We start from the raw sequence: 22,725 nt of genomic DNA on the forward strand, positions 1-22,725 counted from the left end.
CCCAATATTCTTTTTCTCAAGAAATTGAGACTGCTGAATTCTTTTTTTATCTGAATAATCACAATTGGCATTTTTCCTCTGGTAAAAACACATGGCACAGAAGATAGTTCTATATCATCAACAGACTGACTTGAAAAATATAAATATATACTGTATTTATATATATAATATGTATATATACACTATCAATATTCACATTAGAGAATCTGAACAATTTTATTGAAATTACTTTTTAAGAAAGCCTTCTGCTGTGACTTCATGTCTACATAAAGCATTGAGAATTTTCACTTGTACTGTGTGAAATGGGGCTTTTTAAACCTAAAGAAAACACACTGGTGAAATGTATGTAAATATGTTTGGTGCTTTTTTTAATGTACATGTTTTTTGAGATCTGCAACTCCACCAGTTATAGCTTTCAAATTACAAAATCTAAAACAGTTATCTGAAGTCAGTGTTTCCTCTCAGCAGGCTGCTGCAGGCAGAGTTCACTCCCAGAAGAAACTATTGGCAAATTATTCTCAAGGTGATGATTGATGAGATGACTTATGCTGTCAAAGACACGATCTTTTGTACGAACCTTCAAAAAAAGGATAAACAAGACAGATTAAAGAGCAAAATACTATTTCCCTTAGCTTCACACTAAAATTCTCTAAGAATAAGATGACAAAATAATGTTTTAGACACTGATGCCCCACCCATCAAAATCAGTGGAACTTTGGCATTTCTGGAGTTTTGCTTCTGTTTTTCACTTTTACACCCTCTTTTCTCTCCAAGCAGATATTTTGCATGCTACCTATGGGCCAGTCTACTGCTATTACTCTTTCTGAATAGGTTTGCTTGAAAGCTTTCTGTACAACACTTTGTTTCACAGTAAGCTGGATTTTTACTTCAAATTTTCTTCTTCAAGAAACCACCTGTTTCTTTTAGATGTCTTCAGCTTTTCCATTAGAAAGAGCTGTCCTTCCAGAGATGCCAGAACCCAACTCTTCTCCATGCACCTCAGCATCTTCGTGCTTTCCTTAACAAAGACCTTCTTCTTCAGATGGTGGAAAATTTCCCTCCGCCAAAAGCAATCTAGCCACCATGGTGCTTGGTGTGGATTTGCCCCATGCTGCATTGTACACCCCTCTGCCTCTGAAACAGAAACACTTCAGGGCAAGAAAAGTCATTTTTCTAGCCCATTTGCCAGTCCTCTGCACCAGAATCCCACTAGGTAAATTATTACACCCATCATAAAAGGAAACTGATATTTCAAGGTAAAGAAGTCAAAAATCAGGACAGGCCCAAAACTAATCTATGTTACAAAACAATCTTTAATTATTTAACCACATCTTCACTAAACATTTCCTTCCTATATTTGAAACAAGTCAGGCATACAGCCTTCACAGGCAGAGCAGAGGTTCTCTGAAGAGAATGTCATGCTGCAGTGAAGCTTTGTATTGGGATGGCTTCACACTGCTTCAAGCAACAGCCTGTGAGCACTGCTCTGGAGTGAGGCATGTCATCTGTTTTCTTTGAACTTTTCTCAGAAGGACAGAACAACTTTTTTTAAGCTTCCCAAAGACAGCTTATGCTGTAGTGGACACTTCGGTTCGAGTATTTCCATCTTCGTCATTAAGTTCTGGTAGAACTGCTTGAAATGTAGCACAGGGTCTTTCTCAGTACAAAAAGAAACAAACAACTTTGATGGCATATGACACTATCTGCTCAGTCTGCATGTAGCTGTGCCACTGAAGAAAACCAACAGATCCTCTGATTTCTGAAAAACACTGTTTTGAAACATCATTTTCTGTAGTTATTCAAAGCTATATTTTCAAAATGAAAAGATACCTTTAAAACCGCAGTAATTTTCCTCGTCTGTATTCAGATTAATACATTTTCAGTCAGTTCAACTCAACTGAGACCTTTCTTACCATAGGAGTAAGCTCTGCCATCACCAGAGTGCAAGCCTTAATTCTAAATCCAGCAAAAATCCTGTAATCCTTCATTTTAAGCATCTCTTACCTGAACTAGAGATTAGAGCGGGTGTGTTGTTTTTTTTTTTTTGGTCATCTGGATGAGAACAGAAGTAACTGGACAGCTAACTCGGCTCTGAAAACACACCCTTAAAAGCTGCAATGTGTCACTGAGTAATTTGTGAGTGAAATGAATTTTCAGGCAGCCTTTGCATGAACTGGATTTTACAAATGGCCATGCTGGGGCCACACAGAAGAAATGCAAGATGCTGGCACACTGCTGCAGCTGGCCACACTGGCATTTTATTGACAACTCTCCACTCCGACATGTCCCAAATAGGGCTGCTCAGGATGCCACAAATCATATAGACAGCACAGTTAACCTAAGTACAGCCACAGAAAAGCTGTTGATATGAAGCAATGCCTCTTGAGCAAGGAGCTCCAGAGCCATTTGGGCTATGATGGCACATCAGAAGTAAGCTGAGGGAGGTGATAGGTGCAGGCAATAAGGATGTCCCCATGCAAGGTGGTCAGCAAATTAGGGCTGCTTTTAAAGGCAATGCAGAAAAGACAAGGGGACTCTGTCCTTTTCCTGCAGAAGGAAAATGTCCCTGGAATCATCACAGGGCCTGAATACTCCATGCCAGCCCACAGAGCTCCAGGGGAGGACATAGCATCCCTGCACTTGCCATGTCAGACAGCAGCCTTATACTTGCAGTAGCCTGTGTCAGCTATGTGTGGGTTTATGTTGAAGAGAGAATTAGGGGGCCCAGCTGCAGGAGTCACAAGACAGTTAGCAAAAGTTCAGCAAAGGAGGCCACCCTCCCAGGAGACATAGAGCCAGTTCCCCGGGCTGGAGTCCTGGTCAAGTACAGGACCAGGCAGTTGGCATCTAAAAAGTGCAAAACCATTCTTTGACTGCCCTCCTGTGGCAAATGTAATTACAGCAACTACCATGGGCATTCCTCATGGCAGTGCTACAGAATCTGCAGGACCCGCACAATTCAGCTGCTCTGCTGCAGGTTTCCCAAATGAAAACAGACGGCAACAGGCCAACTCCTTTGCAGCAGTTTCTTGTTTACTTTGAAGCTTGTCATCTAGAGTTGTCCTTTACAGAAGAAGAGGAGTTGTCCACTCTCAGCTACCGGAGGCCAAGAATAAAATACGTGGCAATGATTTCATTCTGTCAGATGAGACTAAGTGTCCCCAGAAGTGGGAGAGGACAGCTGCAGAAAACTGGAACTCCCCTACTCTCTCCATCCAGATGTTGGGAGGGTTCCTTTGTTGGCTAAGGGAGTCCCTCTGCAGCAAAATATGGAGCAGGTTTATGTCGGTTATCCCTCAGGCTTATGTGCAGGAACACACAGAGGGCCTGGTCGTATCCTGGCTGACAAGAATGTCATGTGAAAATTGCCAGCACACAGGCTGGTTGAACTTCCACAGCCAGCAGCAGCTGCTCAGCAAGAAGGCTGAAAATGTGGCTTAGCTATACTTTTGACAAAGACCGTACTGCAGTGGCCAAAGCTGGACCTTGATGGGGAATCAGGTCCCTCAGGCTCCCTTCAATGTGCAGAAATCATGCAGTGGGTCTTCTGCCACGCATCAGAGAGAGAATTAGAGATGTGATGGCATATTAGAGACATGAGGCTGTACTTATGATCAGTTGTGAATAAGCTTTAAACAAGATTAAATACGTGTAGAGAAATTGTGTAGAGTCAGAAACGTCTTGTGTTAGTAAGGAGTCAGCACTTACGGTTCCTTCTGGGTCTACCAAAAGAAGATGTTTGGCTTGTCCATTTTGCATGCCTGTCAGCACATAGGAGCCAGGATTCGTGGTACTTTTCCTCACAAGGAAGTCTCCACATTTCTTTAACAGCTGTTCTGCGTCTTTCCTGCTCATCTCTCCTTGATACCACGGCTCTGTACTCAGCTCTTTGGCTACAGTACAGTCAGCTGCTCTGGATAAAAGAGGACTGGTGCATCCAGTGGAGGTGGATTTACTTAATGCAGCCTCAGATGCTTGGTTCTTGAGGGCATCTTCAAATGGTTCTGATTGTGGAAATGGAAACAAAGGCAAGATCATTCAGAGGAAAATCATGTTACAAAATGGTGCTATTCCAATCAGTTTTAACAGGATTTATTTTGTGTTATAGCCACTTCCCCTTATGAAAAAAATGAGGGAAGACGTACTGCTAGCACTACTGATTTATGGATTATATTAAGACCAAGGAATGTAATATGTTAAAAATGTATGTTATGCACAGAAATATCCTGATACAAATCAGAGCAAACCTTGGCAGGAGCTTTTGAAAGGTAGTGATTTTATTTCAGTAATGGCTTTGTCAGCAGTTGTATTTACTCGCCTGATATCGGGCTGAGGTGTCCTTTTGTCTTGCCAGGTATGTCAGACAGTTTCATTTGAAATAAATTGGGTACTCAATGTCATTATACTCGTATCTGGTCTCTCTTCAAGCAACACATTCATTTAAAAATTATCTGTTACTGAGTCTCCAGCCCAAGGGTATGTCTAGAAGGCATCAGTCACCCTTACCACTCAGCCCACCCCTAGCCTCCACCTAGGAAGAGGACTTTGCAACACAGACACAGGCCAACACCTTTATTGTGATTTACCTAGCTGAAATAAGCCTCAGGGAAGCATCTTTTAAACTTCAGCTAAATCCTGAACTTAGTGTTACTTTCTGCAGAGTGATGAAAAGATGTATCACTACAGATCCAAACGGTCTTACAGAAATAGTAAATAGGTCAGTGTATACTTCATTATATGCTGTGCTGAACTATTGGAAGCTATTTTTCCTTCATCTGACCAACTAGTGCACATTACAAAGAGATACTGTTCCGTGCCCACTAGACTTACTAAAAGACATCTGCAGAGCACTACCATGAAGCAATACAGCAGCTCTAAACAGACTGCTCAGATGTGAGAAGTACATAGCCGTGTCTGCATGGGGCCACAGAGGGGTTAACTTAGCTCAGAGAAATAGTGTAAAAACTGTGCTGTCACAGCATGTTGATGCCTCAGCTAATTCTCAAAATCAGCAATATATGTCTTCACTACATTGCAGTCTGCACAAAGTTCAATACACGTCTAGCTTGGCAAACCATTAACTTAGCGAATGTTGACACATTTTCTGATACTACTTTTCTCTGATGATCCAATGGTTAATAAAGATTCTGAAGGCTGGAAGGTGAAAAATCAATTTCCCCTGTTTTTAGGAAGAGAATGTGTATAAAATAGACGTAAGCTTAGAAATGAAGGTTAGCATCCCTGATTTCAGATAGAACTTTCTAATTTCAGATCTATACTCACAGATAGATACTCCCTCAACTTTCTTCCCTTTCCTTCAACCCAAAATCTCCCTAATTCACAGAAATAGAGCCATATCTCAGCAAAAACATGCCAGGAGGAGAGTTTTACATATATTGAGATAATTGAAATGTAGATATGTTACATTACAAAGAACACACAGACACCAACTGCTTTGTCTCACTGCCTTTTAATTATGTGAACTGAATTAAATAAATAATGTGTCAGCAACTGATTTGAGATAGGAAGAGTAGAAAAATGAAGAAAATTTTCTGCACATAAAACTGTTTTCCCCATACTTCATGTTCAGTATATCTTCAAGGCTGAAAACAATCAGTAGCAGCAACATCAAATAATGACTGATGCTTAAACCATTGTTTTATGGCTATGGCCTTGATTCTGACTATGGAGAAGCTGACTTCAAAGTTGGAAAAGATAGTTGCAGAGGATAGGAGGCCTGTGGAGAGCAAGGGCTAACACAGCCTTTTAATTTCCCTCCCAGCTTCCTTGTTCCACAAAGATTTTGTAATATGCATTGACATATTCACAGGACAGGCAGGAGCTAATTCTGCAGCCTTCACTTTCCTGCATGATTTATTTTCCTTCTGACATTGTTGCTTGTGATGCTAAGAACAACACAGACTGCAACTCAGCTTAATTCAGGTATAATACAAACTAGCTTCTAATCGTTGGCCACCCTTATTTTAACTCAGTCAGAAATGAAGCCGCAATGAATTCTGAAATTCACCATAACTCCACCAGAAACACTAAAATTTGGAGAATTTAAAAATTATTTGTATACAGAACTAATAAACATATTTGGTTGCTTGTTAGAAAGGGAGTAAATAGGAAGGGAACTCACTCATGTCAAATAGATCCTTTCCTGGGCTGATCTCTTTGGTGTCATCTGCTGTTCCACTGAAGGTAATGTCAGCATCTGCCTGAAGTGCCAATAGAGCTTCTATATTTATATGCTGGGTGTTTACATATGCTGGCATTTCCGCTGTTGGGGTTACTTGTGATTTCCCTTCCGGCATACTACAGATATCCAGAGATCCTAGAAAATTCAAGACTTTTTTCTTCTTTTTTTTGTATTTGACAGAACAGTGTTATAAAGACCAAATATCATCACACCCCACCACCATCAGTATAAAATTCCCTGGAATGGCAGATGTAAAGTCAGTAACTGCAGGATCTAGTAGGAAAAAAAAAATGTTGATGAATGGATTCAGAACTGTGTTTCAATGAGGGTTTGGGGAGGTTGTTATTCAGGAGGAAAGATTTTGTTAATAAAGATGGTCAATTTCAAAACTGATATTCAGCTGGGGAGCCATGAGAGAAGGAAATGGAATAGAATCCGCAAATCTGTGGAGATTAAAAACAAATAACGTACTCTGGCATTTGAAAGTAAAGTGTCCCCAGAAACACAGTAAAGCTGTCATATAAAGGTAGAAGGGGTGAAATTTCACAGATATGTTTTTATGTGATTTGGTTAAAATTCATAGACAACAACAAAAATAACATTTTGCATTATTTATTATTTGGGGAGCAGAGATCATGTGCAAACACATGCATTGCTCCACATTTTAAAAAAGCTTCTGACTTTGGCCTCTTCCTTTGAAAACTCCATCTTACATAGCCTAGTGGATCAGATTTTCAGAACAGACCATGGGGATTTAAGACATGGTAAGCTAGAGAGTTTGGGGCAGTTCTACTTGTGAACTGCTCTGCAAAAGATAAGATTTTATGGAGGTGTGCATTTAATAATTCATCCAGGGATAATTACCAAAGGCTTTTTACTGATATCAATGCTGAAATTCAGACAAAAGGAATCTATCAACAAAGTGCAGTTCATTGCCTTAAGACTTTTAGGCACCAGACTTTAACATGCTTTGCCCACCCAAGACCTCCTTTCAGTACTACAGCGAAAACTTGCAAAACTCACCTTGCTTAACCGGCCCATGAGGCCAGTCTTCACTGAATTTGTCTCCTAAGTGACGACTCTGGTAATAGGTCTGGTCTCCCCCCACTCCTGCTGAAGACTAGAATGGACACATGTGCAAAGAAATGTTCAATTACCTTTAAAACGCTCAGATATATTATGAGTGGCTCTGACAATTTCCTTGGCTGTATTCTGTGTACTCCCACTCTTCATTTCTGATTCATCATAGTGTCAGAATATAGATCTCACAAATGCATTTGTGTAGGAGTAAGATATTACCGGTGACCTTCATGTAAACTTCCCTGCTTCCTGCTTTTATTAACCCCCGCAATCCCAAATGATGCATCATCTTCTCCAGTACATAGCAAGCCCTGACAAACCGTGCCTGGCAAAAGTGTTCTACAGAACATTCTGTGATTTTGTGAAACACACCTGGGACCAGAAGACAGCCCCAGCACCCTCCAAAGCCTGAGCTGAAAGACTCACATTGACACCAGGGGATCCACCTGGGTACCGAAGGGAGGATGTTGTGTACAGTCAAGGCCCCTCTGGATTTAAGCAGGGTTGTGCTGAATCTGAAAACTCAGCTTAGGTGACGACACTGATACTGCAGTCAAACTTCTGACAGTAATGCTGGTAGAAATATCCAAGCTGACCTCAGTTCTAAGCAAGGTGCAATCCTACTTAGGAACCTGGCCAAATGCTGATTGCTGCTGAGTTATTAACATAATGAAGTCTTAGTAACAATGGCACCAGATTGTTTAAAGAGTTCTGCATCAAATCTTTCTGAGTTAGTGTGCACTGTTTGATACTCTGTGCAGTAGACATGGTTTCTACAAATATAGTAACGCTCAGTGAATTTCTTTTCCTTGAATGTGTGTAATCTTTTAACACCATGAGGAGCTCTCCTCCTTTGTTTTCTATGAACATGACTAATTTGCTGCCCCGTGGACCTTCAATGCCCATTCAAAAGGACTTACCACACAGAAAGGGCTGTGAGCTATAAACAGTCACAATGTACCCATACACATTTTTATTAAATTTTGGATTCATCAGCAGGAGAGCAGAGATGCAACTGCACTGACCTGAGCTGTATCTGCAGCAGTGGGAAGCCTTGTTTTGAGCCTGGCATCAATGAAGCCACCAGGGGGGGGCATTTTATTTGGGATGTTGTTGTAATACGGATGTTCTGTTGCCTCATTATCTTCCTCCATCCATGGCTCATCAAAACTCTGCATCCTGTAAGAAAGTAAGTGCTTTATTTTGCCCCTCGCTTGCAAAGCACTTACAGATACTTGCAGCATGTTAAGACTGCTTGTCAGGGGATCACTATGGCATACTGTTTTGACAATTCAGCTACCATCATAAGGCAGAAAGCAATGATGGATCATGCAGCAGACCCTTTCTGTTAGATAAATTTGATCTAAACCTCCTTTGCAATGGATGAAATTGTTTATGCTGCATGACGGATGTTTTATTTAGCTTTAAAGACCACTATAAACTGCATTAACAAACAATTTTATTTAACCTCACAGTAGCTTTTGTAATATTACTTGATTGATTCACTAAGCCCTAAAACTTCGTCTTTAATTATGGCTGCTCCATCACCAATATAAACCTGGAAGAACTTCAAAAAGTCAAGAGATCAGATCTGTGGTTTCAGTCTACATCTAACAGTCATTTACACATGACTAAAGTGAGTATAGAATGCTTCCAGATTAGGATACTAGCATTTTAAATTCACTGCACACTCATTTTACTCTGATATAAGAGATTATACAGGATACCAGCTCACTGTGATTTATACTGCTAGCAAGTATATACCAATTCATATCAAAAACACAGTTTACCAAAGAAAACAGAATGCTATATTCCAGCCTTTTAAGCATACAGAAGCAGACATATTTTGTATCCTCCAGAGAACAATGCAGTCAAAGCCTCTGTAGAATACATGACATCCCTGAAAACTTCACCTTGGCTAGTATCAGAAATAGTGAAACATCACTAGTCATTTTGGAAGACCAGCAACTCTAGCTTATTTCATCTAAATTGATAGATCTGCTATGACAGTAACAACAACAAGGAAATGTCACTAATAACATTCATTCTTGACCATCCAACTCTGCCTGCTAACTACAACAGAAAGCACGTGATCATTTCAATAAGTTCTCTGTGAAATTCATATTTAGCCCATTCTTTTAAAATGGCTGTGTTCCTTTCATATTCATTAAGAAACCCTGCTTTGCTATTTCAGCTGAAATCTCTGTTTAAAGTGTTTAAATCCTGTCCATCAACACTGTCCACAGCACATTTTATTAAGTAAATACAAAGCTAAAGAAGATCCTTTAGGAGTCTTCTGCAATCATACTCACCTATCATGGAAAGTAGGTATCTTAGAGGGGCACCGCAAGTATTGCTTAAATCGAAGCTCAAATGCTTGCCCTATGGTGCTGATGACATCCTGGGCCAGGCCATCACAGCATTCCAGTATATGACAAGCTAAATGAAAAAGATATGACACATACACATGCAAATAGTTGTTTATATTATGGTGGGATGCACTGACCTATGACAAAACATCTACACATCACTCATAGTTGCCCTGTCATGGCATACACATTTCAATAAAACCCAGATCTACATTTCAATAAAACACAGATCTGGCACAGTGAATTTCAGGCAATGTGATCTATTTAAAGGTTAAAGAAAATTGCTCTGGTGTGTAACTGCAATAGGCAAGACCACAAATCAGTTCCACAATCTTAGCAAGTCTGTGAAGATAGGAAATCTCATAAAATTCCACTTGTAATAGATTATATGAGAATTCTGAGCTTTAAGTTGAAAATATAAAAATATTAGTAGATGGTAACAATAACAAAAAAGCTTTCCTTGCTTTCCTCAATTTTATCCCCACTTCAGTTTTATGTCTAAACACCCCAAGTTTGCAAGCCATTCACTTCATTTGAGTTTCCAGAATTTTCCAAATGACAGTCTGAAGAAGGAACAGTAACCAGGATACTTCCTGGACACTTCCTAGATCCCAGATCCTGGTCTGATTCCGGTAATACAGAGGCTGGTGCATTTTCCTGCTTGTCTGTATGCAGACACTCCTACCAAACTGCAGGATCCCTGGGAAGCACTGACCCAGGATCTCAGTGATCTCCAGCATTCCCCCATGTGCCACCTCTCTGAACCCACTGTGACAGGCAGTAAGAAGGGAGGCTGGCAACACAAGCTCTCTTCCAATGGGAGACCAAGAAACCTTTACCAGCTGCCTGAGCAGCCAAATCCATGCCAGTTTTAAATCTGAGAGTGGCTCGGAGGTACCACTTATGTCACAACATAAACAGGTGAACTTGTGAAGATTTCAGCTAATACTGCAGGAACATGGGTAGTTGTTAAGAGCTGGAAGCTAAAGATACGAATGAACAACACCTCACTGATATTCAAGAAAGCCCAGGAAAGCTCATTTTCCCTATTCAGTGCTGGACAAGCGCACAGTCTACTGGCTAGAGCCTGGATTGCATTTGAAATTCTGGTTCTTTTCCAAGCCCTTCTGCAGTACAGTGAGACCTTGTTCAAAGCTATTAATTTCTATCACCCCTGACTTCTTTAATAACCTGAATGTAAATCTTTCGGCTGGAAGTATAGTATATGCCCAGTATCCGGCTCAGTGGAATCAAGCGATTTGCATGCCAATGACCTATAAATAAGGATTGATCATAACATTTGTGTGAGATAATTTTAGTTAAAGCAATATAAGGAGACTAAGGGGGTTTAGCAATGACTTCTCAGAGGCTGATCTGCTGGACAGATCTCTGAACAGGCCACAGTAAAGGGCCAAGAAACCTGTAGGTATGGAATGACCAGACTGTCTCTCCCTCAACAGCAGCAACTCATGCAGCAGGAGATGGCACCAGTCACAGTGCTGCCCAGATAAACAGATGCAGTGATGCTGTCTTCTCACCTTATAGCACCTGCTGTGCCGACCAGCACACTGAGGCAATGGTTGATTCAGGGGAAATGTCCTTAGCTGTATGTTGAAAGCAGACAAAACCAGGACCTTCATGTGTTCAAAGGCAGAGACAGACATCCCTGGCCAGCAGCAGGATATTTACTGTTTATACTCTCTGCATCACTGCTGGTGGCAGTGAACAATCAGCCCCCAAATAAGGTGCAGACTTATCTCCATGAACATGGACCAAAAGTAGTTAGGCCAAACAAAGCTATCATTTTTGCACTTTATAACTTGAGCCGGGATTTAAAGAGGCTACATTGCTAACCACTAAAGCTATCTGGAGCTGAAATGAAGCATGAGTTATTAAGTAGTTTCAGTAGGTGACATAATGAGTAACCAGTTTCCTTGGATACATGAATAGACTTTCAGCAGGTAGGAGATGTGCTTCTTGCAAAAGGATAAAGTTTGGGTCACAGAGAGATGATTTCTTGTGAATGTTACAGTGGAAGACAGACAGTCTTTAGTTTGCCACATCCAGAATATGAGGCAGGAAGAGAGCTTTTTCATACTTGGAAAGAAATGAGTTTAATATGCAAGTGAAAGGTATACTACAGCATCAGTGGTAGTGTCAGTAACAGCAGCAATAACATTTTCACTAGATACAGAAGTAAATTCGAGCTCACTTCTAAAGTAATTTGCAGATAACACAAAGACTGACAGAATAGCCAGTGATGGCGAAAGAGGGCAATATGGATCCCTTGGTAAACTAGACCTTTTAAAAAAATGTGTTTTAATACTGGTTACATACAAAGTCACTGATCTGCAAATGACTGATGTACACATACAGTTAGCAAAAGCTCCCATGGAGAGCTGTAAAACAGAAGGCTTAAAGTTCACAGCATGAATGAATTTAATGTAAAATAACAGTGCTTCGCTATAGCAAAAAGTTCTTATGGGAAAACAGCTAATGATGGGGACAAAACCAAGTAAGAATAGGAAGGTGCGGCCTCTGTTATAGATTGCTGACCTTTGGTTACTCCAAACAAAAACAGGAATCATTTACCTTCTTAAAACAATGCAGAAAAATTAAAGAAGGAGCAATAGAAATTATCTGAAGGATGGATGATGTGGTCTGCAGCTGGAGATCTACAGAGTTGACTCTGATAAACATTTAGAAGAAAATTGAGAAATTACTTGAACCAGTTACACCATAGGAAGAAAACACCAGGTACTTTGATGATTCCTCAATCTAGGATAGACTAGTGGAAGCTAATGCTAAACACAGTCAACTTAGATATAAGCAACACAGTCCATGAAACAGCTTTTATAAAAAATCCACTCACACAGAAACAGAAAACAGAGACAGGGCTCCTCCAGACTCTACAGTGCAAATGTCTGCTCTGTAATGCTGGTCCACTACATTGCCACTGAGATCTCCCAGCACAACCAAATCAGTCTCCAGTTTAGCAGAAGGGTACTGCTGAAGCATGTGGAGTGGAGAGCAGCTCTACATCATACAACCTACAGTCTGATGCCAGAGCCTTCTAATGGGGGATGCATGATGCTGGAACATAACAAGCATAGCAAAGAACTAGACTATTTTCCTACCTCGCACTCCGCATAAGTTTCCTAGGTGTTTCACTAATATTCAGTATATTAGTATGCTTAATGCAAGTATTAGTTATGAGCTAATGCTCTCAAGTCTGGACATATCTGCACATGGACACAACAGATTGTTGATGTATCTGTTATGAAATCATTAAAGATGACAAAATACAGAAGCTCTTGCACTAGATGTGCCCATGGTAATGTGGCAGCTCAGAGTTTGTATTGGCATTTTGTAGCTAAAGTGTCTGAATTGCAAAAATATCCTGTTAAAAATGCTTGAGTCTTTTTTTGGAGCTAGGCTTTTTTTCTCTGTGAATCTATGAATAATAAATGAACTCTCAGGTACATTATACAACACTTTGTATCTAGCATTAAAATCTTGTGATGCTTTTTGCATTACAAGCAAGTGTGTTTTCCATACCTATTATTTCAGACTGTAATTCACACTTCTTGTAATTTGTTTTTGAGAATCTGAACTGGATCTTAGTCTTTGAAGACAATCAACAAGAGGTTCCCTGTTTCTGACTGATTGCTCATAAATCAATACAACCTTGAATAAAACTTCACTGAGAAAGGGGATTACAAGCCTCCAGAAAGCTGTCTCAAAAGCTCACTATTTGGTAAAGAATCTGATGCTGCCAGGAAGAGTTAGGCATGTACTGAGAAGACCTAACAGATTCAGCCGCCTCCTTGGAGGACTCAGTCAGAGGACTGCTGAGGTTCTTGCATAGTTTCGGGGTGTAGGCAAAAGTTAGCTGTTGGCCTAGAAGCTCACACAGACAAATAAGACAAGCATTTGATTTAAGAGATGAAGAGAATCCAAGTGATATTTGGAGATGAACTACAGGCAAGACCTGTTCCAAGTTTGAGAATGAACTTGGCCTATGGCTGTTCTTTATTACTACACAATCTTTCCATAGCCCTGTCAAAAGGCAGTCTTTTTATTTGGCTGCATTTTTTTTTTCTGGTGGGAAAAAAAATCTTCTCAATTATACCATGAATAATCCATGTTCCTCAAAGGAAAGAAGTTGCCAAATAGGTATTTCTAACTTACCTCTTCGATTTACAGGATCCTTAGCTACATACGCAACATAGTCAGTTGTATCCTGTCAAAAAAATAAGGTATGTACAATGAGTGCCAAAAATCTTTGCACTAATCATAGCAAAAGGTCACAGTCCAGAGTGTGCTTATTCATAGAATCATAGAATCATAGAATACTAGGGATTGGAAGGGACCTCGAAAGATCATCTAGTCCAATCCCCCTGCCAGAGCAGGAACACCCAGATGAGGTTACACAGGAAGGTGTCCAGGCAGGTTTTGAATGTCTCCAGAGTAGGAGACTCCACAACCTCCCTGGGCAGCCTGTTCCAGTGTTCTGGCACCCTCACTGAGAAGAATTTTCTTCTCAAGTTTAAGTGGAACCTCTTATGTTCCAGTTTAAACCCATTACCCCTTGTCCTACCATTGTTTGTCACCGAGAAGAGCCTGGCTCCATCCTCGTGACACTCACCCTTTACATATTTATAAACATTGATAAGGTCACCCGTCAGTCTCCTCTTCTCCAAACTAAAGAGACCCAGTTCCCTCAGCCTTTCTTCATAAGGGAGGTGCTCCACTCCCTTCATCACCTTGGTTGCCCTACGCTGGACTCTCTCCAGCAGTTTCCTGTCCTTCTTGAACTGAGGGGCCCAGAACTGGACACAATATTCCAGGTGTAGTCTCACCAGGGCAGAGTCTCAGATGACATGTTTTGCCTTACAGTTACATACTATTTAAACCCCATACAAATATTTATGGGTTTTGGTACTGATACCACCACGTTGTTTTCTCCAGAGTGTGATCTATTTCAGCAGAACTTAAAAATTTCTTCCAAGGTCTTTGAAAATCAATTAAACAAATTCAGTAGGATTTGGATCAGGTCTCATTTAGAAGGAAGGAGAATTACTGTGATACAAGTCTTTGTCCTCAAAATACCCAGAGATTTTTGTTCAGAACATGAATAATCAAGTGGTTTTGTGGCAGAAAGAGTGGGAGTCACAGCCCTGCTCCTCAGAAATACTGAGCAGTGTTGTTTATTCATGTGTGACAAGCAGGCATGCTAACATTACTGATGACAGTGTCATACAGCACAGAGATGCTCAGCTGCTGCTCAGCTGCTGCTCAGCTGCTGCTCAGCTGTGACAAGCAGTTTCCGAGGACGCTCTCTCCCAGCCCATAGGCTGGCCCCAGCCACCCTCATTGTCACAGGCCATCTTCTTTGGGGACTTTTTGCTTGCTCTCCTGCTCCCCTCACACTCCTTTGCACAAGTGGCACAGACTTTTATCTTCGTGCAGATGAAACAGAAAGACCAGTGCTTCTGGGAAACATGACCCTGCTGGGACATCTGGGAGATGCCATATATCCTTGATGTGATCAGGAAGTCCTGGTTAGATCCAATATTTCCTGACATGCCTGGTTCGTCAGGTATGGTTAAACCTAACTGAGATATATGTAAGATACACTACAGCTGGCTGCATAAATCTACCCAAAGCATTTTCAGGGGACCAATCCAAGACCATTGCCAATTACAGCAAGACCTCGTGTCATAAAAAACATCAATCTACAGTTAGAAGATGATAGACTTATTGAGCTTGGCTTTCTTTAGTGCAAGCACACACCACCACCACACACCCAAAACAAATCACTGTGCTGCATATATATACAACTTCCTTCCTAAAGAGAGGGCAAGGGAAATGATGAAGCCTATTCATGGTTCTGGTGACAGATACGTAGCCATATCATGTAATGAATTATTGGAAGGTAATCAGACACAGCAGTAATGAAGTTGGTCTGTAAAAAAAGCAGAGCATAGAAGAATAGTCCTAGCATTTTGTCCAGTTTCTTAAGCACTCAATGACATAGTGTCTGGGCAATGACTTGAGCGGAAGTAACAATGCATATCAACCAGTAAGTAGCTGAGAAAAGAGGTTATACCTATAGACAGAGAGCCTATAGACACAGCAAATAGAGCCAAGAGAAAGGCTGACACCTGTTCCACAGGTATCAATACCATTTAATTGTTGCTACTCTTCCTTGCCTGGCTGTGCTGGTTTCTCACTCCATGCTCTCAAATTCTCTGAGGGACCAGCACATGCTGGGCATTGATCCCAAGAGACCACTGGGGGAGAAGAGAGTGAATGTGCGGATGCAAATTGTGCTGTACTGTTTAGATTTGGGGCCAGGAAACAGGCCGCAGATAATTTTATTTACTAGTACAGACATAGATAATGGATACATTTATGCCTGAGTAAATCATAGATCTATCTCATAGCCAGTGTGGGTGTAAGAGACTGAAACCATCTACTCTTTATTTCATCTAAAGCTCTCAGATTCAAGCTGACTATGACAAACCATTAAGGACAGGCACATTTCACAATGGTTAAATTAGAAGACTCCTATCAAAAGGCAATACAGGGTTGGCCTGATGCAGCAAAGTGGCCCCTGACATTCAAGAACTGAAGACAAGTATGAATGAGCTATAATTTTCACCTCAAAGAAATTGCATTGCAGTGTTAAAATTTCGAGGCAGGGCTGAAACTGAAAAAGTACTGCCTTCAGGGACCTCTGAGAGACCTGCCTTATTAGACCTTATGAGATCTGCCTCTCTGAAATTTCAAGAGGCATCTCCAAAACCAGCTGTCTCATCTAGCAGCCTGGAAACAGCTACCTGAAATGCCTATGGATGAAAAATATTTAGTGTATCATAAGGAGGGGCTGAAGAGAGGTAAAGCAGATCCAGAACAGAGTCTTGGAAGTGAACTAAAAGTGATTCTGAAATGGTATGTAAAAGGATTTGGTGGAGCTATTTTCAAGCTCCCATGTACTGACACAGCCAAAAACTGTCTGACTCATTCAATGGGGAATATTGCAAAAATATATATGGTACTCAAGCTGTTCTCCAAGACTTTGGAGCACTTCTCCAGTGGATATATTTTGAATGATGCAAGTAATTAATGCTTAGGCAGTGGGAGGAAAGATGCGAACTTAATTGCTGGTGTGAATGTGTGGCAGACACCCAGAGCAGAAAAGTGGATGGATTGAGAAGTGGGGCAGCGTCACTTCTATAAAACAAACTTCAAAATTCAAAATAAGGGAAGTATTTCCTGAAGAAACAAGGGCACAGATATGGGTTCCTGTTTCAGTTTGGCCTTCCTCCATCCATTTTAAATCTCATATGAGGAGATGAGCTTCTGGCTGGAGCCCAACTGGTTTGGGGGAATACGGTTTGGTGGTGGCAATCTTCCAACAAGTGGAGATCATTAAGGGCTGATAACAGTTATGTCTGGATGACCCTCAGATGGGTTAATAAAGCTCTGACTTAAATCTTATCCTTGCATCTTATCTTCTTCCTTGTGCACACAGGACAAAGGAATCACCTGCTTTATGAACAAGCTTTTGATTTAAAGTTGTACCAGATACTAGCCCACTGAGACAAGCCCGTAGAGCGTCATTAGATACTCATACCTACCCTCTCCACCTCCAGAATGAGATCACCATGCTGTGGTCTTATTGGGAATGCATCTTTACAATTTCACTGTCTCTTGTAGGCTCCTTTACACCATGCAATTTCATTTCTCTGGTAGCTCACTGACTCAGTAGCATGATTTTTATCTCTCTAAAACATTTGGAAGAGCTTGTTTACTCCAAATCCAATCCCTACTGCTGCTTCTCGTCTCTTTCCTGGTAAATCACTCTATCAGTGGGCAGTGTGCAATGGTGTTTCCAGGACTCAGCATTTGGGATGGCAGATGGGGAGCGAAGAATCTTCTTATGGAGGCAGGGAACTGTGCTAATCACTCCTCTGCCCACTTCAGGAATTGTTCATTTACAGCATCCATTGCAATCTGTTTGATTTCAAAGCTGCTGTTGATCCATTTCTTGTTACCCAAATTATTATGATATGGTGTCCTTTTCCTTTCTGGAACTGAAATGAGCTCAGGAGAGCTATACTAATACTGAAGTTTGCCCTTATGTTTTCTGAGGATAGCAAAATGAACGGAAAAAGTGCCAAGGATCTTCAACTTAACAGAGTTTAACTGAGAGAATTTAACTCACAAAGCAGGCTAGAAATTGCCTTACCTGTAGTACATGGCTGATAAGTGACAGTTAATCATATGATGGAGGAATAGGCAGATCCAATCAAATAATCTAGGTTTTAAAGCTTTCAAACTTCTAAGGTAAGAGGTGAGCAAAGTCTCTATTTTATAATTCTCCCATTGCTGGGTGACAAATACTCTTTAAGCAAATTTAATATGTCTTTGGATGGGCTGCTTGTAAAAACAGGGAAAAGCAAAGAAATCTGCCCTTTGATCTAAATTAACCACATACGTAGCTGTATCTGAAAGTTTCGCAAAACTAGAAAGATCTGGGCTTTTCCTGAAAGCCTGTCTTCAAACTGCATAAGTGTAGTGAATATACCTGAAGGCTGTATTTAGCACAGTCTTCTTAATGTACATTTAGAGACAAGAAGAAAAGAAACAAATGCACACATTGCTATAAATATAACTGCAACATAATCTATTATCATTAAAAAAAAAATAGGACAAAAATTCACACGATACCCATAGGAACATACTACATTACTCTGAAAAACAGAGCCCTGCTTATCAGTTATTATACGAATGCTCACAGCCATCCAATACTTTTCATTTCAGTCATTCAAAAGGAAGGATTTATGACTGCTTGTCAGTTGTTTCCACCAAAAAGAGTTTGATGGCAACAATCAAGGAGAATTTATGAAATAAGAAACAGGAGCTGTTGTGGTTATATTTTTCTTTCAGTAAGCTATGCAATAAATTTTACCACACAGCCCTATCTATGTGGTGGAAAGCTTTAAAGAAATGCTTACCGGGTCACCTCCAGACGCAAAGGAAATGGATTGCATATGGTGATTCGCTATGATCTGTGTGGATTAGAAAGAATATGTGTGAGTCAGTAGATTTTCTTACAGTTCACCCTTTTGATTTCTTTTTTGGTTTGTATGGGCGTGAAAATCCAAAACCAAGATCAAAATGACCTCTGCATTTCACCTACAAGGAGTGCAAAGAGTAGCATGATAATATAAACAAGCTTAAGGATTGATGTATCTATTCTATATTTTTAAAACCTAGAAGGATACAGCAAAATTGCTAAATGTGCTCAGAACTCCAGTAAATCATATAGATATGTCACATAGTGTATTCAGAGAAATTTTCATCTGCTAAAACTCACTTTCTTTATTACAGATGGTGATGAATGGAGCAAAGGGTCCTATTCATCAAAGTACTTTTCTGCTGATGCTGCTCTGGTGAAATCAATGAAATCATGCCAGTCTGCACACCAGCTAAGGTTTCTAACATTGCTTGCCATACCTACTGCATCATTTGATGTTTCAAACACCAACATGTTTGTAATATGCAAATGGAATTTTTAATCTAGCTGCAACATAGCATTGTGGACAAAATCTCAGGCATTCTTCAGGGCATTTGAAATTCAATTTGCTTATGTACAATTTGAACTAATATGATATATCCCTGGAAAGAGACAAATTGTCATGAACCTCTAATACAAGGAGAACAGCTCTGCTCCATTACTATACTGAGATTTAACTTATGAAATCTTTCAATAATGAAATCATGTAACAACCAAGAAAGAAAAGGTCATTTGAAAGAACATTTCACTTGATCATTTAAGTCACGGACACCACGCCAAGGAATTAGTCTGGTATAGGACAGGTCCCTTATTTAGTGCCCCACAGCATGTGATAATAGTTATATGGATCTTAATTGCCCACTTTGGAGAGGGTACCTCAAAGTTTAGAAAACTGTCTTGGCAAAAATGGGACTAAAATATATTCTCTGGGATGTTTTCCCATCCTGCATCTTAAAGACCTGAACTAGCAACTATCTTCCTTGGAAAGAAAAAAACCTGACTTGAGTTTCTCTGCATCTTGCTGTTTCACCAAGTCAGAGAGTTCACAAATATTCGTAGTGCTTTTTTCATCTAAAGAGTTCTTCATTTTCAATACTCCTGCCTGTCCCACAGCAACCTCTGAAAATGTGGTTAATTTTTAAGTTTTCAGCAGTTAATTCTTGTTCTATTACTTGTCAGTGAGGATTTCCCTCTCTTTTTCCCATAAAGAAGTGAACACATTGATAGAGATGAACTAGTGCAGATTTGTTACACATTTAATATTGTCACTATCTTGAATTGTGCAAATAACCTGATCTTTTAGTTCAGCATCAAAAAAAAACATAGGAAAAATATTCCAGATTGCCCCTAAACTTATTTTTCCAAATTTTGAGAAAACTGAAAAGTGCCTAAAACCATCAGTTCAGGTTGGACCTTTGTTTTGTTTTGTTTTGTTTTAATTCCACAGGTAAACAGTTTAGTTTAGTTTAGTTTAGTTTAGTTTTAATCAGTTATTTCCCACTCCCTACTGCCCCCCATATCAAAATACTTAAATAAGGATAGCATATTACCAACACCTTGCATTGCTTAAAAAAACTATTCACTAATGTTAGCACATAGTTTAGGAATATTCTAGTCTACCCAAATCTGCATTTTAAACAAATAAACAAAACAAAGTCAACTTCCACTCATTCCTGCTTAAAATGTCTACAAAACTGTTGCGCAGGGATACATGGAATTGCCTTCCTGCTACCCCAAGGTCCAAACCCAATGTCTTGTCTTTTCTTTCCTTCCAGCCCCTCTGGGAAAAAGATGCTATAATAGAAGTTCACAGCCATCTTCCTGGGTGGGGGCCCAAAGGGCAAAGCTGCTCGGCCAGGCTTATTTTCAAATCAAATGCTTGGCACAAAGAAGAAATAAGGAAGACCACAGCCAGACTGGGGAAATCTGAGAAACCAGATGTTTCCCAGGCCTGCGGTACTCAGTCCAAACCTATATTGAAAAGAACGATGTGAGAGAAAGATAAACAGGTTTTTTAACTCGGAAAAAAAAGGCAAAACATCTCAGGGAGGATTCTTCCCTGGGATGAATCAGTTTCACTCCATTTCCACTCTGACATTAGCTAAACACAAGGTGATTTTCAGGGTTTGGCTCTTTTTTGGTATATGTAATTTACATCAATTTCCTGTGCTTCTGACTGGGAGCAACTGTCCTTATGAAAAGCACTGCTGTGTATACACCATTAAAAGGCCTCAAACTACTACAGCCAGCCATAATGCTGCTCCCACAATCTGTGCTTACTGCAGAAGATTATGATGTTTTCTCGGTAAGGATCAAAATCAAGATAAATCAATGAAAACATAATAATAAACAGTATGTTTTTTAATAGACAATGTATGTATTCCTTCTTGTTCTTGAATCCTGATGCTCCTAAGGACAGCAGGTCAGTTTGGTTTTTTTCTCTCTAGCTGTATCTGGGCAGAAGTTGCATGCCCTAACGCAATATGTGGCTCACAGCAAACACACAGCAGTGACTACGCATGTCTGTCTGCTTTATCTTGTATACGTATACCCTTAACAAGGATTTTTCTCATCTCATACATCATTCACAACCCACTGCAGTGATTCCCCAAAGTCTGTCTGTACCTCCAGCACAATGAAGAAGAAGAAATGGGCTACTTGACAAAGGCTGCCTTGTCTCTCTAAAAGACTGGCATTTCACTGCACTGCAAAATCCCTGAGGCTGTATTTTTAGCAGCACCTCAGGAACAGATTGCCCTTAAGGCTCTAAATGAAAAGAATGACAACAAAATTGGGGATGTGCATTGAGTCCTTTAGTCACTTACTGCAAATGTATTGCTTTTAACACTCTGAAAGTTAGTAATTGTACCCAACAAGAACTCCCACGACCAGAAAATGCCATTTCATGTCATAAGTCTTTTAAGAGCAAAGCTACCTGAAACATGGATAGAAGAAAATAATTCATCAGAGCTGTGTTGAATACTGGAATAAACTATGACTCCTACTATGCTTTATATTCTGCTTTCATTCATTTTATAGCCGCTATTGTAGAATAACAACTTTGAGCAACTGAGTATTTTTGCAGACAGCAAATAATTTTGCAGTTGGCTGTTTATCAAAAGCCCCACCAATTAATATGGCAGTTACACTCACCTGTTTTGTATCCGGAGTCATTAGGTTTAAGCTGGTGGTGGAGATATTCAGCATTATGCTCATTCCTGCAAACTGAAGATTGCTCTTTCCCAAGATGCTAGAAAGAACTTTGCTTGGTGGCTGTGAGGTGGGGGGAAAAAAGCACATTTTTGTTCTCTCTTTAACTGGGATGACCTTCATTGTATGCAGAGTTAGCTGCAATCTTAAAGGTTTCTAAAAGTTACTGACTTTTCAAAGATCATTTCATTGCAACAGCTGTTTTCCTCTGGAGATAATTTCTCATTTATACTAATACTAGTAAGACTGATAATGCAAATACTAATAACGATAATAATAATGATGATAGCTAGGCAGGTATTTATCCACTCTTGACCCAACAAAATAGGGTTTCTGTGAGATACCAAAGTCTAATATTCACCAAGGGACCACATGAGCAGACTAAGATTAATACCTTAAGTCAGCATCTTAAAATGGCATTTTCTTATGCTGTAAAAACAGCCTCAGTTCCTGAAAATAAATCTGTTGTTTACTCTGCATCTATTGACTGCTTTGCTCCCTTCCCGAATGGAAAGTGGGACTCCAGTGATACCAACAGAATGCTCACAAAAGGGGATACACAGTGTTATTACGCTTGTTGACTTCTCAGTAGTAGGTAAAAGCCCAGACTTAGGCTAAAATGTCTGTACACTGGGGTATTAAAGATTACACCTGACTCAGAGAATAAGTATAAAGTGTGGGAATGTATCAAAAGTGATGCTATAACATTGATAACTTTCATAGGCCTTTCACTAGATCTTAGGAGGTTTTGTAGCAATGCAAGTTATGTGGCCAAA

General features: G+C 40.1%; 1 protein-coding gene across 4 annotated transcripts in view; it reads right to left on the bottom strand.

The window, feature by feature from the left end:
* Window positions 1–347: 347 nt before the first annotated feature.
* The window catches only part of SHC3 (SHC adaptor protein 3), a 59,276-nt gene continuing 36,898 nt past the window's right edge, over window positions 348–22,725 (bottom strand). For all 4 annotated transcript variants that reach the window (XM_071802048.1, XM_071802047.1, XM_065860792.2 and 1 more), the window contains 9 exons: window positions 21,893–22,012; window positions 18,678–18,731; window positions 13,843–13,894; window positions 9,595–9,721; window positions 8,308–8,461; window positions 7,226–7,322; window positions 6,143–6,337; window positions 3,709–4,004; window positions 348–577 (listed from right to left, as the gene is read on the bottom strand). In XM_071802048.1, the coding sequence (XP_071658149.1) occupies window positions 449–577; window positions 3,709–4,004; window positions 6,143–6,337; window positions 7,226–7,322; window positions 8,308–8,461; window positions 9,595–9,721; window positions 13,843–13,894; window positions 18,678–18,731; window positions 21,893–22,012 (1,224 nt within the window). In that variant the 3' untranslated portion in view covers window positions 348–448. The remainder of the gene's footprint in view (window positions 578–3,708; window positions 4,005–6,142; window positions 6,338–7,225; window positions 7,323–8,307; window positions 8,462–9,594; window positions 9,722–13,842; window positions 13,895–18,677; window positions 18,732–21,892; window positions 22,013–22,725) is intronic.

The sequence above is a fragment of the Patagioenas fasciata genome, chromosome Z (assembly GCF_037038585.1).
Source record: "Patagioenas fasciata isolate bPatFas1 chromosome Z, bPatFas1.hap1, whole genome shotgun sequence".
Classification (NCBI taxonomy): domain Eukaryota; kingdom Metazoa; phylum Chordata; class Aves; order Columbiformes; family Columbidae; genus Patagioenas; species Patagioenas fasciata.